We start from the raw sequence: 16,318 nt of genomic DNA, 5'->3' as shown, positions 1-16,318 counted from the left end.
AATATGTTACCACGCTCTACCAAAAAAGAAAATAAACTTATCCGCTATAAGCTTTGGTAAGTTAGAAGCATCAAATAAAACATATAATATGGTTTGTAGCAATTACCGTGACAACGCCATAAAGTATGTCAAGTCAAAACAGCTCGGTCTACTATTGGTTTCACAAGTCTGTTGGGTTCGCCAAAGTGGGTCCACCTTCCTAAACTAAAGCTATAGATGATATCAATGCAAGTCAGAGGAATGATACATGAAGTCGGTGTAATGAATGAGCTGCTCCTTTTATACTTGATAAGAACTGGTAGCCCATGATTGCATGTGTAGTTCAAATATATTTCCTACATGGTAGCTAGTGGTAACTAGTGATTACTAGTGGTAGCTAGTGATTACTAGTGGTAACTAGTGGTAGCTAGTGGTAGTTAGTGGTAGCTAGTGGTAGCTAGTTATTACTAGTGGTAGCTAGCGATTACTAGTGGTAGCTAGTGGTTACTAGTGGTTACTAGTGGTAGCTAGTAATAGCTATGGTACAAAATAAAGCTACCTCACATGTCTGTCTGTATACATCTCAGGGTTTGTCTTTTTGCTTTTTTGTACACCTCATGCCCAGTTATAGCAATTAACTTCTAGCAATGAAAAATCTGCTTGGTAATGGGATTGGACTGGAAACCCGAGTTGTTTGGAACATTTTATGGCATATTTATGGCATAACAATTTATGGCCCCATTATGGCATTAGGGCTCATACTTATTGCGGCTACCAATCAAAATTCCCCGTGAATGCGCACCGTGCATATGAATGCACCCAGTTCACTTGCTGGGATGTGACACATTTTTCCCAACATTTGAGCGACGCAGAGTTTTTCTGTGAGCTGCATGCGGTTTTAAAAAAGCTGTTTTTAAAATGTATACTTCTTTTAGCTGGCTTACGCGATGAACAGCTTGCGTGCCACAATCATTGAATACGAACAGATCTTTGCCTATTTTCTTTATTGGCTGTTTTTACATTTATTTCTTTATTTATTTTAATCAAAACTATTTTTTATAACTATCTTTTATCAATTTCATTTAAAAAATTGTTGTTTGTATGCATATTATTGCAAGTTCCATGGATATAGTATATTTACACACAGAATTTCCTTTCATCAACAGATGGGTGTTGAGTTCATTACACGTGTTCATCACAAAAGCTCATTACAGTATTTGCTTTGTGTATTATCTTTCACATTTTTTCCTCCAAATTTCATGAATGCGTAATTCACATTCTCTCTCCGCTCCGCCACAATACAACAGATGCACCTCTTGTACCAACAACACAATACGACACATGAACCACACATACCAACTACACAATATAACAGAAAACCACATGAACTGTGCAAACTAACTACACAATATGACACACCAAGTGAATCACATAAACTAACTGCACAATACAACACACCAAATGAGCCCACAAAATGAACTACACATTACAACAAATGAAAATAATGTACACAAACCAGCTGCACAATCCAACACACCAAATGATTCACACAAACCAACTACACGATTTAACACACCATATGAACCACACAAACCAGCTACACAACGCACCATATGAACTACACAAAGAAGTCATTTACCTGCTTCCTCTGGTGATTTCCCAATTGATGTAAACTCACGAGCAGAAAACATGGGATCAGCTTCGGTAAGGTACTGAGCTAAGTACTGAGCTACGACCCTCATCTGTACAAATATGATGACCTTGGCATCAGGCTTCCTGATGAAGAGGTCACGGAGTATATTCATTGTGATAAGCAACTTCTCGTTTGTACTCTTTCTATCCTCATCCTCTTGAATTTCTCTTAACACTTCCAAATTTCCTGCAAAAAACAAATCAACCACACATTGAGCTCTCCATTATATAGAAGTGGAGATCGAAATAAGGTGTTTCAGATGAAATTTTTTAAAAACTTTCGTTAAACTATAATGCCAAAATGTAACAAATAAGGCCAAGTTATACCGCTGTTACTATAGAGTTATACTGCTGTTACTATAGAATTATACTGCTACTATAGAGTTATACAGCTGTTACTATAGAGTTATACTACTATTACTATAAAGTTATACTGCTGCTACTATAGAGTTATGCTGCTATTATAGAGTTATACTACTGTTACTATAGAGTTATACTGCTGTTACTGTAGAGTTATACTGTTGTTACTTTAGAGTTATACTGCTACTATAGAGTTATACTACTGTTACTATAGAGTTATACTGCTGCCACTATAGAGTTATGCTGCTACTATAGAGTTATACTACTGTTACTATAGAGTTTTACTGCTGCTACTATAGAGTTATACTGCTGCTACTATAGAGTTATACTACTGTTACTATAGAGTTATACTACTGTTACTATAGAGTTATACTGCTGTTACTATAGAGTTATACTGCTGTTACTATAGAGTTATACTGCTGTTACTAAAGAGTTATACTGCTGCTACTTTAGAGTTATACTACTGTTACTATAGAGTTATACTACTGTTACTATAGAGTTATACTGCTGTTACTATAGAGTTATACTGCTGCTACTGTAGAGCTATACTGCTGCTACTATAGAGTTATACTGGTGTTACTAAAGAGTTATACTGCTGTTACTATTGAGCTGCAGCACGGTTGATAGGAAACTAACAAAAAGAGCAAAGGAATTTCCTACTCAGATTTTATGAGTATAAAGAGAGGAATTCCTTGGTCAATGACTACAGAGTCACCTTGAAACAACTCCGCAATATCCCTGACTCCTTGATATGGAGGAGATGACAATTTCCTTTCAAGATAAAGAAACCCAGATTTACAGTCAAGCAGATTTATGAGTTGGAGACTCCAGTAATATTCCTGCAAAAGCATTTTAAGTCCAAAAATAACACATAGAAACATGATGCACTGTATTTGAAGAGAATACAACTCCAACACTTAATAGTATGCAATAGTTGCTACCGGTAAGCAGACTTTCAAGTGGTGGCAAATAAAACACTAAGGAATAGTCGTTTACACGTTTGAGAAATAAAAATAATTGGTCACTTACCCGTAAATGTTTTAGAGCCAATTTGCTACGGTGAAGGTCACTTTTTGTAGCGTCAGCATGAGGCAGCTGGGTGAGAGCTGTTAACAAGTTGACTACGTACTGCTCGTATTCCTGGAAGGTTCGCTCTGATGGAAAAACAATGTTTGCTGCCGTCTTGCCGAGCATGTGAGTGAATTCTTTTCGTGTCACTAAAACACATGATGAATGTAACAAGACTGCTAACATAGCAATCATACTATTAAACATATTTTCAGGGCTTTAATCGGTTGCTGTCTAGATGTTGATATTTAGAGTTGATGAACATCTGATTACAGTGAGAAAATAGATTTTTATAACAAGAAGATTCAGCAAGTCTCACTCAGATATAAGATATAGAGAAGAGTGGTAATTAACATTAATATACTAGAAATTCCACTGTCATACAGCCCACGACCAAAGTAGTAATGGAAAAAAGAAAGGGTACTGTTAGTTGTCGAAAAAGTAGTTCTCAGCAGGAATTGACAGAGTATAATGTAAATGAGACTTGTTTGAGATGATATAAAATAAATTTGAGGGAGCACGACTCTAAAAAGACGCAACAGAAATAACAGAAATGTAACAGAAATAAATATTAATAAAATAAATAATTAACTATCTAAAACTTATGTTTTACAATAATAAAATAAATATTAATTCAAGCTGTAGACCTAAACTACTGTACGTAATTTAAATAACAACAGCAATAATGATATATGTTTATTATATCTCTTATTATATTGAAATGCAATATTAAAAGTAAATGGCAAGCTGCCGTGTAATATACAATTTGAAAGTTGTTTGTTGGTTAAAATAAATATTAATTCAAGCTGTAGACCTAAATCACTGTAAGTAATTAAACTAACAACAGCAATAATCAAATATGTTTATTATATATCTGAAATGGAATGTTAAAAGTAAAATATATTGTAATATACAGTTTGAAAGTTGGTTGTGTTGAATGTAGAACGGTTTTGACAGCGATATGTAACAGAAATAAATATTAATAAAATAAATATTTAACTATCTCAAACTTATGTTTTACAATAATAAAATAAACATTAATTCAAGCCGTAGACCTAACCTACTGTACGTAATTTAACTAACAACAACAATGCCAACAATAAAGAAATATGTTTATTATATCTGCTTATAATAAATCCGGATCGAGATCACTGAAACATTAGAAACAAAACTTGCTACTACCCTAACCGAGTTCAGAGTTCAATTAAATGCAACAAACAATCTCATAGAACATCTAAAGAATTCCTGCACTAATGATAACATTGATCTTACTCAGACAGAACAACAGCCCATGGGCACCGGCTCTGCTCACATTAAAACTTTTAGCTCAGTAGTCAAATCACCAAATCAGCCTGATGCCACACTAGTGAGCCATCCAAAAACGGCTAAACTTCGTTCTAATAGAGTGGATTTTGATCCCAGCAAATGTGTTGTTGTACATAGCTTTGGCAACAAAGCTCTGGCGCTCAATCATGTGGCCATCAGGCACAGTATCAGCAACCTGTTAGACAATCCGATTATTATGTTTTTGAATCGGTTTGAACATGATAAAAACGACCCTAAACTAATGATACAGTTTGAGAAATCTTCATCTGTTGATCAGCTACTGGAAAAATGGAATCCCACAACTGAAAATTGTAAGCTAAGACGCCCTCAAAGACCTTCACCGCGCATGGAAGGTGTTTGCTTTGGGGTCCCTGAAAATATTTCCGAAAATGAATTACTTGATTATGTTAAGTTAACTTACCCTTCTTGTGATAAGGTTGTCAGATTTATGTCTAGGAACAAAACAGCTTCCGGCACCGTAAAATTTATTTTTAGGGAAATGAATGATCTGCACAATGCAATTGAGGATGGGATTTATATCCAGCAACTTTGCTTAAAGCTAAATGTCGAGAGGGCCCGTCCACCCAAGCCAAGGCCTCTTCAGTGCTACAAATGCTGGGGGTATGGCCATCTCGCATCAAAATGCTCTTCTAACAAAATTTGTTGCCGTTGCAGTGAGGAAATCCCTCCAGAGAATGACCACAAAAATTGCACTAACCCTCTAAAGTGCTGTAACTGTGGGTCGTTGGATCATGATGCAACGAGCCACGGTGACTGCCCTTTGTTTGAGAGGGTTCTCCAAAAATTATCAAATAGGGAGACCATTAGAAATACTCAGCCATGACATTGATTTTATGGAACTGCAATAGTATCCGAAATAAAACACACTATTTGGAAACCCTTGTCCGAGACTACAGTCCACTTGTCATCGTACTCACTGAAACTTGCTTGGATCCACTGGTTTCTAGCAATGAGCTAAAGTTAGGGGATTATGAAATTTTTCGCAGAGATCGGCCAACAAAAAGCGGTGGCATTTTAGTCGCAATGAAATTAACTAAAGATGTCCAAGTATTGAGTTCCTTCGTTGATCCCCTTGAGGAAATGCTTGTTGTCAAGTTGATCATTTACGGCATCCGTGTTTGTTTCGTGGCATACTATCGTCCTCCAAACTCAACTCAAATGAGTTCGCTTTTTAATTTTTTTGAGGATAGTACAGATAGTAATTTTGTTTTAACAAAATTTTTGTTCAAACAGTAGACAGTAAACACTTCTACTATCTGTCGCACGGCTTTATTGGCGTTTCGTAGGTCGGTCGAAACTATTAATAAACCAAGGTGTTCAAGCGTTTTGTGGCGACTTGTGGCAAGACTTTATCGTTCTATTCTCTGTCGCTCGACGTTTCAATTTCCGGTCTTAACTTTTATTAAACGAAGCTTTTCAAGCGTTTTGTGACAATTTTCGTCATAATAAATCTGTCTATTTATGTATAATCCGATCAGATGAGTTAGTTTCAGGAATTTGCGTCAACCTTTCAAAGGCTTGGTAATATATTGAAATAGGCTTATATGCGTTTTGTATCATTATTATACTTAAACGACTTTACTGAAAAATAGTTAAATTTGTTGATAGGATTTCGTTGCAAGGGTTTGGTGACGGCCGTTAACGGATAATTTTTCGGGAGTTGTGTGCACATGTGCATTTATCATAATTCTCCCAATCAATCGTTTCACTCTTGTTTGGTCGTGGGAATATAGAGAAGAGTGGTAATTAACATTAATATAAGATATAAGATATAGAGAAGAGTGGTAATTGACATTACTATAAGATATAGAGAAGAGTGGTAATTAACATTAATATAAGATATAGAGAAGAGTGTTAGTTAACATTAATATAAGATATAAGATATACAGAAGAGTGGTAATTAACATTAATATAAGATATAGAGAAGAGTGGTAGTTAACATTAATATAAGATATAAAATATAGAGAAGAGTGGTAATTAACATTAATATAAGATATAGAGAAGAGTGATAATTAACATTACTATAAGATATAAGATATAGAGAAGAGTGGTAGTTAACATTAATATAAGATATAAAATATAGAGAAGAGTGGTAATTAACATTAATATAAGATATAGAGAAGAGTGGTAATTAACATTAATATAAGATATAGAGAAGAGTGGTAATTAACATTAATATAAGATATAGAGAAGAGTGGTAATTAACATTAATACCCAACGACTAACAAAAGTTCATAACAACTGAGTTATACAAAATAATTACAGATAAAGAATGTTGCGCGTTACAAAACAGTTTTTAGCTCCAACCGATATTTGTTCAGAAGAATTTATTTAGGAAGAACTGATTACGAGTCTGTTTTCCCTCTCTTACATTTGATTAGAACGTTACTAAAAGCGCTAAATGTTTGGATATTTTCTAACACGGCTCAAGAAAGCTGCCAATCATGAATCACAGAATTGTAACTTTTGAATTGAATTAATTGAATTAAATTGATTGAAGCAAATGAAAGTAAAAAAGCCAAAAATTTAGTTGATAAATCCAAAAAAATAAACTAACTTTAACGAATGTAAATGTTACTATAATCTGTGACTAAGCAGGTGTACTAAGTGTGCACTGATGTAAATGTTACTATAATCTGTGACTAAGCGGGTGTACTAAGTGTGCACTGATGTAAATGTTACTATAATCTGTGACTAAGCGGGTTTGTGTGCACTGATGTAAATGTTACTATAATCTGTGACTAAGCGGGTTTGTGTGCACTGATGTAAATGTTACTATAATCTGTGACTAAGCGGGTTTGTGTGCACTGATGTAAATGTTACTATAATCTGTGACTAAGCAGGTGTACTAAGTGTGCACTGATGTAAATGTTACTATAATCTGTGACTAAGCGGGTTTGTGTGCACTGATGTAAATGTTACTATAATCAATGACTAAGCGGGTTTGTGTGCACTGATGTAAATGTTACTATAATCTGTGACTAAGCGGGTTTGTGTGCACTGATGTAAATGTTACTATAATCAATGACTAAGCGGGTTTGTGTGCACTGATGTAAATGTTACTATAATCAATGACTAAGCGGGTTTGTGTGCACTGATGTAAATGTTACTATAATCTGTGACTAAGCGGGTTTGTGTACACTGATGTAAATGTTACTATAATCTGTGACTAAGCGGGTTTGTGTGCACTGAAATGCTGGCTAGCTGAGATTATTCTTCAGAATGAGCTCTACTTTGATCTCATTGAGAATATATATGAGACTAATCTCTCTTAGCCGCCATGTTTCTGGAAAACGTAATTTCCATAACTGTTACTTATAGATCAATAGTCTACATAACTATTTTAAAGTAATTCTGGAAGCCTATCCAACAAAAAGACCACACAGACACACCATCTGTCTGTTTGTTTGTCTTCTGTCTGTTGTCGCCTGTCCATCACTCGTCTGTCCAAGTACGATAAAGTTTTAGCAACAGATAATCACCTTCGTACTGGATTAGAACTCACTACATTCAAATTGCAAGTCTACTAACAAACGTGCGTAACCCCAAGGCAAGGCTTTTCTTATCACACTCGTCGCTCTTACCCTGTATTGTACATCCTTTTCGTATTTACATATGATAAGTGTGCATTTTTTATCATTAATTAATACAAGCCCAATACAGTATGTCCATCGGGTGATGATGCTCTGTTATAAGGTTTGTTTTACTACATGAAACACTATGTTTTTTTTCTGTCCTAATATGTGGATGATTTTTTTTCGATTTTTCTATCGTATGATATCAACAAAAATTTCTATCCAAATTAAAATTTGGCAGTCGGTGTACTGATTATGATGAAATAACTAAAATACCGATTTGTTATTTGCCGAAATCCCACAATGCTTGAGTGAGCTATACCAGTGATTTTCAACCACTGTGCCGCGGCACACTAGTGTGCCGTGAGAGATCCTCAGGTGTGCCGTGAGAAATTATCCAAGGTCCCTTTTTAAATACAGGTTCCTCAGGCTCTGAGGCAACTTATGGTAGGAGTGTTGTATTTGAATGCCAAGGCCTTGATGTAGTAGGCTAAATATCCAGGCACCATGATCTAGGTGCATCTACTTTAGTGTTTGATGCGTAGTCAATGCATTTAATATCGGCCCACAAAACTCAAAGTCCATCGAAAGCGGTCGTTTAGTACAATATGCCTAGTTAGGCACCTCTGATTACTAACTAGTGTGATGAATGTCAAAGTGTCGCTCAAATCAATGATATACAGCCCCTAACTGAACTGAAACAGGATCGGGTTTAAAACTAAGATTTGCTGATCCTCCTTTGGACAGTTTTTGGTTGACAGCTGCCAAGGAGTTCCCCATTCTGACCAACAAAGCTATTCTCACATTGCTCCCATTTTCTACCACATATCTGTGTGAGCTGAGCTTTTCAAGCCTAACTTCTATAAAACTAAAAACAGAGAGAGACTGAGAGCTGTTGAAGAAGAGCTTCGTGTCTTTCTTTTATTCCTGTCAGGATATTGGCATTATGTTTATCTAAACAGGCCCAGGTTTCACACTGACTGAGTATCAATAAATTGATGACTTTTGTTATTATTATATTAAATATACTGTTCAAAGTGTCATTTTATAAAATTTTCCAATGTAAAAATGTGCCTTGACTCAAAAAAGGTTGAAAAACACTGAGCTATACGATGCTCGCTATAACAGTTCAGCGTTATTGTTATTATATGTTATAGTGGAAACGAATTCGAAAACGAATAAGTAATAAAATCTTAGCCTACGACAAAGTTGAAGTTTAGTTTAGTAAAATACAGTTGAACTTGGGTTCTCGAACACAATCCGTTCCAGAAGGTTGGTCGCAAACCGAGTTGTTTGAGATCCGAAACAGGTTTTCCCATTAGAATTAATATATATAAGTTTTAATCCGTTCCAACACCCTGAATGTTTACCTTTTTAGTATTTTATACATTATTTTATGCATGAAATTGCACATTAAAATGCTGACCAACACATAAAAAGCAATGTATATCTCAGAAAATGTTAAGCAAAATGGCAAAGACACAAATAACATAAACATAAATGTAACCCAGGCTAATTGTACGTTCGCGTTGTCGTAATCTTCCATACGAAAGATTACGCTAACATGAGCGTGTAAAAATAAAAAAAAGGATAAAGAAAAGAATTATGAATAGGATTTTTTACTCGGCTACAGGATGTTCTTTTCTCTTAAAATATCTATCCAATGACACTTGCTTCTGCCTTCTTTTTAGCACTTTTCGGAAGTGGTTCATGATAGTGTCGTTAAAGTCATTGATGACTCTTGTGGCTGCAGCTTTATCGGGGTGGTGAAGTTCGACGAAATTCTGTAACTCGGCCCATTTGCTACACATTTGTTTAATCTCAGACGTCGGGGCATCCTTTCTTGCTTCCTTGACAACAGTTGGTCACGGAGAGAGCGATCTACACCCATACGCCGCTCAGCATATCACCCTCACGTACGCACTCACGCGTCGTACCGGCGTTCGAACTCTGATTTTTGTTCGAACTATGAAGCAAGAATTTCTCGAATTTTTTGTTCGGACTCCGATTTGTTCGAACTGCGAGTCGTTCGAAAACCGAGGTTCCACTGTACATAATAAAACTTCACTTTAATTATGTGTTTGGTAGGCTAAATGCATTTAAGTTAAATTCAACATTTATGTTACACGTCTGTCTCAAAGGTAAGTATTCCCCACGGTATGTACTGCACGTAGTTAGGGCAGTATCCACCTGTTTGAAAATGGTACTGCGGAGAGAGTCCAAGAGGGGTGCCGAGCGCCGCCCTTTCGGTGGAAGGAGGGGGTTCCGGTGGTTCTCCCCGGGGAAATTTTTAGTAAAACTAGTCAAAATGGTGCAAATCTAGCACATTTGGCTCCTGATGGAGCACATGTTCTAACAGCAAATTTGACATTATAACCCAGTTTTTTAAATATTAAACTGTTTATTAAGATTGTCTTTAACAACCGCTTATTACAAATATAATGTCAATGAAAGCTGCTAAAGGGGTTGGCCACAGCTAGCATGAGGTAGAATTATCGCCTTGTACAATGCTGAATGGTGTAGGAGACGAGTAGTCTCCTATGAAATAATTTAATTAAATAATATTGTAGAGTTAAAAGTGAAATTAATAGAGCGCCATGTTAAAAATAATGCACTTATACTAGAGTCTATAATACTGAGCAAGTAGTAGTAGATTTAAGTTAGTGCTATGCATGTTACATGCATAGCACTAACTTAAATTTATTTCTATGAACAAAATCTTTTGTACATAAGCATTCATTTACATATCTACTACTACAAAAAATATAACCTTGTACAATTGTCTCTGTATAAAATGCTTGGACGCATCTCTTTCGGTAGAGTCCAACGCTATAACGTTGCAGTGCAAGCTACCATAACGATCGTTTTTCTCTGTATATTTCAAGTATAATAGAAGTCTAAAAGATTTACATCACTTCTATCATCTGAAATATTGTTATTCTAATCACACCAAAAATCACTTACGATCGGAGGATCAAATAATATTTTATTTTACCGTTTTGAAAGTCGAGCCGATGTTGACTGGTATTTCCAGCTTTTATTCTTTTCCAAAGAGGCGTGATTTCTTTAGCACAAAGCAACGCCTTTCGGACAATCGTTTCATATCTTAATTTATCGACTAATATCTTGTTGATGATATTTAAAACTTACTAGCATTCATATCCTTTGTTTAACGTTACAAGACGGCAGCTTTATAAACGTCTACCAAAAGCGTAAATGCCGTTTCCCCACGCAACCGATAAACGACATTTTGGTCATTTCCCCAGCCAAAGTGTTAAAATCAAGCAAAAATGATATGTATTCCAGAATTTTTAGCCTCAAAAAATGGTACTGCCATGGCAGTAGCTGCAGTATAGGAGGATACGGCCCTGCATGTAGTACTTTGTAATGTTAAAGTTTCTTGCAGATCATAACCATTAAATGCACTAAAGTTACTGCAGGTAATTATAGTTACCAAGGTTAACATATTGTTTTGTTACCAATTGTTAATATGTACATAAATAATATGTATATACAATTTTGATGATTTTACCAGGGGCTGTTTGCATTTGATAATTACTATGGGTTTCTATACCAGTGCATACAATATTTTCGAATTATAATGCCAACACTAAAATGAATTAAAATCATTTAATCAAACACCAAATAATTTTTCATGGTATTCGTAGCAAAACAGACTTTGTCTAATCATTACTTGGTAATTATTTCACATTTAAACACCTTCACAGTTGTTTTATTTTTCTCTTAATTTGTGTCAACAAAACTCTTTTTTCATGAGATGAAATGTAAAAGCTACAGTAGTTTGAAAACCTTGACAGTTTTTATTTTTTTTCTTCTAATTTATTTGAACTACACAAAACACCTTTCTCATGATAAGGTAAAAAGTTTAAAAGCTAGAATTGTAACTGTTGTTATATATTAAATAAAAATAAATTTTTTGTAGAAAGACTTTTTTATTACCCGAGCAACCCCAAGCATTCAGCAAGTTGTACGTACAAATTACGTCAGGCAGTTATGTAAATTGGTGTGTCAAATTACCGCTTTGGAAAACTTAGGGAGGAAAAAAAGGAACCAAAAATGTTGGAGTCAAGGGAAGTAGATACGGATAGATCATCAAGGGCAGCAGACTAGATATTCGAAAGAGCTCAAAAAGAAAACACTAACCATAGGCAGTCATTATCGAAATGAGCAACCGAGAGAGAGAAAGATAAAAATATTAACGCTGTATGACGCACAGCTGCCAACCGTGAGGTAGGCCAGAGGTGCTGAGACTAGATTTGAACCAGTTTGCCATGTCAAGTATGTATACTAGAAACAGCAGAGTGAGGCTGTCACTTCCACCAAATTTGCTCGTTTTTTATTAAAAAAGATAAGAGTTGAAGGTCAAGGACACTTACAAGTCTCCGCAATCATCTCCTCAAGTGTACTCATCAGCTGACATTCAATGAATCCCGTCAGCAGGTCTTGGCGAGGTTTTACCAGTCTCACATCTACAAACACCAATCAGAAATCACTCTTCAAATATTGAGCCAATCGCGTTCAACCGCAGAAAGACTTAAAACCAAACTTTAGAAAGAAGTAAGCAATTTGCGATCAGATAGTCAAGACGCTGGAGGCAGCCATTGAAAATAACCTTCTTTGATTGGAGGTTGTTGAGAGAGATAGAGCTCTTGGTGCCACGGGAATGAAGATAGATTGTACTTGGTGCACATGTCCAGTATAAAGTTCTTAGCTCCTTCCGATGTCCTATTTTTACCAATTCCAATGGTGGCTGTCATTCCGATCAGCTGTGAAATTCTCACACAAATAATTGAACAAGAAAGTTATAAACACAAAACATAGAGTATTTGTTATATTAACTGCAGCAGATCAGATCAGACGAGGTAACAGCTAAGGTAACAGCTAAGGTTGACAGCGGGTACCTGTGGCAAAGTTGCCTCCCCTTGATGGAGTGCTGTCAAGTACTTGTGCAAGATGAGGTTGTAGTTGTGAGCCTTCTTGGTGTGGTGCATCTCATCAAACAGCAGTAAGGTGAAGTCGGAGAGCGAGGCCTGCTGCGATGTTGAGAAATAGTTGTCTAGGATGGCCGGCGTCACCACCAACATGACATAGCTTGTGCCCTTGATCAAATCCGCAACCATCTCGTGTGACAAATGATTATCACCAGTTATGGCTCGACACTGGTTCAAGATAAAAAAACAACTTATTTCCTGTGCAGACGGTAAGTAGATCGACAGTGAAGGCAATTCGAGCACAGAAACATGTAAAAATATTAAGGAGCATATTAATGCAACAGATGCGTGTTAGCAATATTTATGATTAATACATACACTGGCAACAATTCTTTCTTGCTACAATTACAATAAAAAATTATTTGGTACACAATTATTTGATTTTAACTCATAAATTAAACTTATTCAGTTTAAAGTAAAAACTACATGTACACAATTAAAAAAATTAAATTTAAATTCAATTAAATTAATTTATAATCAATTTATTTATATACTAAAATTTAATTTATAAATATGAGCAACGTATAGCTGTGTCGGTAGCATCTCGTATCCCAAATCTCCTCAAATTTTGGTGCTGAACAAAAAAGTTTAAAACAGCTTATTATGCGTCTTGAATAAGAAAAAGAGAATAATTAATACACTTATACAATATACCATAATACTATTATACAATATACCATAAAACTATTATACAGTATACCATAATACTATTATACAATATAGCATAATACTATTATGCAATATACCATAATACTATTATACAATATACCATAATACTATTATACAGTATACCATAATACTATTATACAATATACCATAATACTATTATACAATATACCATAATACTATTATACAATATACCGTAATACTATTATACAATATAGCATAATACAATTATACAATATAGCATAATACTATTATACAATATAGCATAATACTATTATACAATATACCATAATACTATTATACAATATACCATAATACTATTATACAGTATACCATAATACTATTATACAATATACCATAATACTATTATACAATATACCATAATACTATTATACAATATACCGTAATACTATTATACAATATAGCATAATACTATTATACAATATAGCATAATACTATTATACAATATACCATAATACTATTACACAATATACCGTAATACTATTATACAATATAGCATAATACTATTATACAATATACCATAATACTATTATACAGTATACCGTAATACTATTATACAGTATACCACAATACTATTATACAGTATACCACAATACTATTATACAGTATACCATAATACTATTATACAGTATACCACAATACTATTATACAATATACCATAATACTATTATACAGTATACCATAATACTATTATACAATATACCATAATACTATTATACAGTATACCATAATACTATTATACAATATAGCATAATACTATTATACAGTATACCATAATACTATTATACAATATACCATAATACTATTATACAATATACCATAATACTATTATACAATATAGCATAATACTATTATACAGTATACCATAATACTATTATACAGTATAGCATAATACTATTATACAATATACCATAATACTATTATACAGTATACCATAATACTATTATACAATATACCATAATACTATTATACAATATAGCATAATACTATTATACAGTATACCGTAATACTATTATACAATATACCATAATACTATTATACAGTATACCATAATACTATTATACAATATACCATAATACTATTATACAATATACCATAATACACTTATACAATATACCATAATACTATTATACAGTATACCACAATACACTTATACAATATAGCAAACACCAAACACAAGCAATATTCTGTAAATAATAAACCAAATACCAATACCAAAAATAGTCGGATTTCCTCGGTTTACATCAAGGGGTTCTGAGCTCATTAATATTGCTCAGCGTCTGAAGCAAAGAAGTTATTAATTTTTTGTTCGACCTTTGGATTGTTTGAGATCTGACGCATTCCAAAAGTGATGTGGCATATTAGAAAAAATTTAGGTCCAAGTTTTACTGACAACTGCTATAGAAGAGTAAAGGAATAGGCAACTCACTTTGTGTGATTCTTCAGGCAAACACTTTTTAATCAACTTTAACTGCTGAGTAACAAGGTCCTGAGTTGGAGCAAGGAAAACAACCTTGACATGCTCTAAAATACACACCAAAACCAAAGTGGTCTGAGATGAGCACAGAAATACAGTTGAGTCACAAGAATCCCTTGCATACCAAAAGTGCATTGCATTCTGTAATAGTAAGTAATTACAAAATGCCTGAAAGAATAAAGTAAACCGCGAACGCTGAAAGTTTGTGTCTGATGAGAGTTGTGATCTTTTAATGTATAGAGTATGAAAAAGAAGACAACTACAAGCAATTACCTTCAGCCAGCCTTCTCAGATGTTCTTTAATGATAGCAATAGCGATGTAGGTTTTACCGCTGCCAGTGGGCAAGAGAATTACATCATTTTCCCCGCGTAAGCCTCTTTCCGCGAAAACTTCCTGGTAGCTCCTCAGAACAAGCGTCACATCTTCAGTCTCATCTGACCAATTCCCTCTCAGCCATTCCTCTCCTGCACAAAATTATCGCTAGCAACCGTAATCCCCTGCAAGGTCCTTAAGGCATCTAATTTAACTATACAAATTAGTCTTTGATCTTTATGAGTGACTTCTCAAAGAATTAATTTATGTGGTTGTGCTAAAATTTATGTGGTTGTGCTGAGATATATATAGTTAATTCATTGTAATAGTTCATATCTTTGCATTTTCTGTTATATATTAGATAGATGTAATAAAATATTTAGTCAGAGACCAAAGTTGAGCAAACAACTGATAGAGTTATACATAGACTCAGTCTACATCAACTGATAGAGTTATACATAGACTCAGTCTACAACAACTGATAGAGTTATACATAAACTCAGTCTACAAAACTGATAAAGTTATACATAGATTCAGTCTACAACAACTGGTAATTATACATAGACTCAGTCTACAACAACTGATAGAGTGATACATAGACTCAGTTTAAAACAACTGATAGAGTTATACATAGACTCAGTCTACAACAACTGATAGAGTTATACATAGACTCAGTCTACAACAACTGATAGAGTTATACATAGACTCAGTCTACAACAACTGGTAGTTATACATAGACTCAGTCTACAACAAATGATAGAGTGATACATAGATTCAGTCTAAAACAATTGATAGAGTTATACATAGA

The 16,318-nt window shown here is 34.4% G+C and overlaps 1 protein-coding gene across 2 annotated transcripts in view; it reads right to left on the bottom strand.

The window, feature by feature from the left end:
• The window catches only part of LOC137405907 (ATP-dependent RNA helicase DHX58-like), a 126,136-nt gene that overhangs the window by 97,131 nt on the left and 12,687 nt on the right, over nucleotides 1-16,318 (bottom strand). For both annotated transcript variants that reach the window (XM_068092362.1, XM_068092363.1), the window contains exons 7-14: nucleotides 15,471-15,662; nucleotides 15,150-15,244; nucleotides 12,944-13,201; nucleotides 12,655-12,808; nucleotides 12,419-12,511; nucleotides 3,061-3,248; nucleotides 2,747-2,870; nucleotides 1,619-1,858 (exon numbers count right to left, since the gene is read on the bottom strand). In XM_068092362.1, the coding sequence (XP_067948463.1) occupies nucleotides 1,619-1,858; nucleotides 2,747-2,870; nucleotides 3,061-3,248; nucleotides 12,419-12,511; nucleotides 12,655-12,808; nucleotides 12,944-13,201; nucleotides 15,150-15,244; nucleotides 15,471-15,662 (1,344 nt within the window). The remainder of the gene's footprint in view (nucleotides 1-1,618; nucleotides 1,859-2,746; nucleotides 2,871-3,060; nucleotides 3,249-12,418; nucleotides 12,512-12,654; nucleotides 12,809-12,943; nucleotides 13,202-15,149; nucleotides 15,245-15,470; nucleotides 15,663-16,318) is intronic.

The sequence above is a fragment of the Watersipora subatra genome, chromosome 10, assembly GCF_963576615.1.
Source record: "Watersipora subatra chromosome 10, tzWatSuba1.1, whole genome shotgun sequence".
Taxonomy (NCBI): Eukaryota; Metazoa; Bryozoa; class Gymnolaemata; order Cheilostomatida; family Watersiporidae; genus Watersipora; species Watersipora subatra.
The sequence above is the reverse complement of the archived record's forward strand: the minus strand, read 5'-3'. Positions and strand labels throughout refer to the sequence as shown.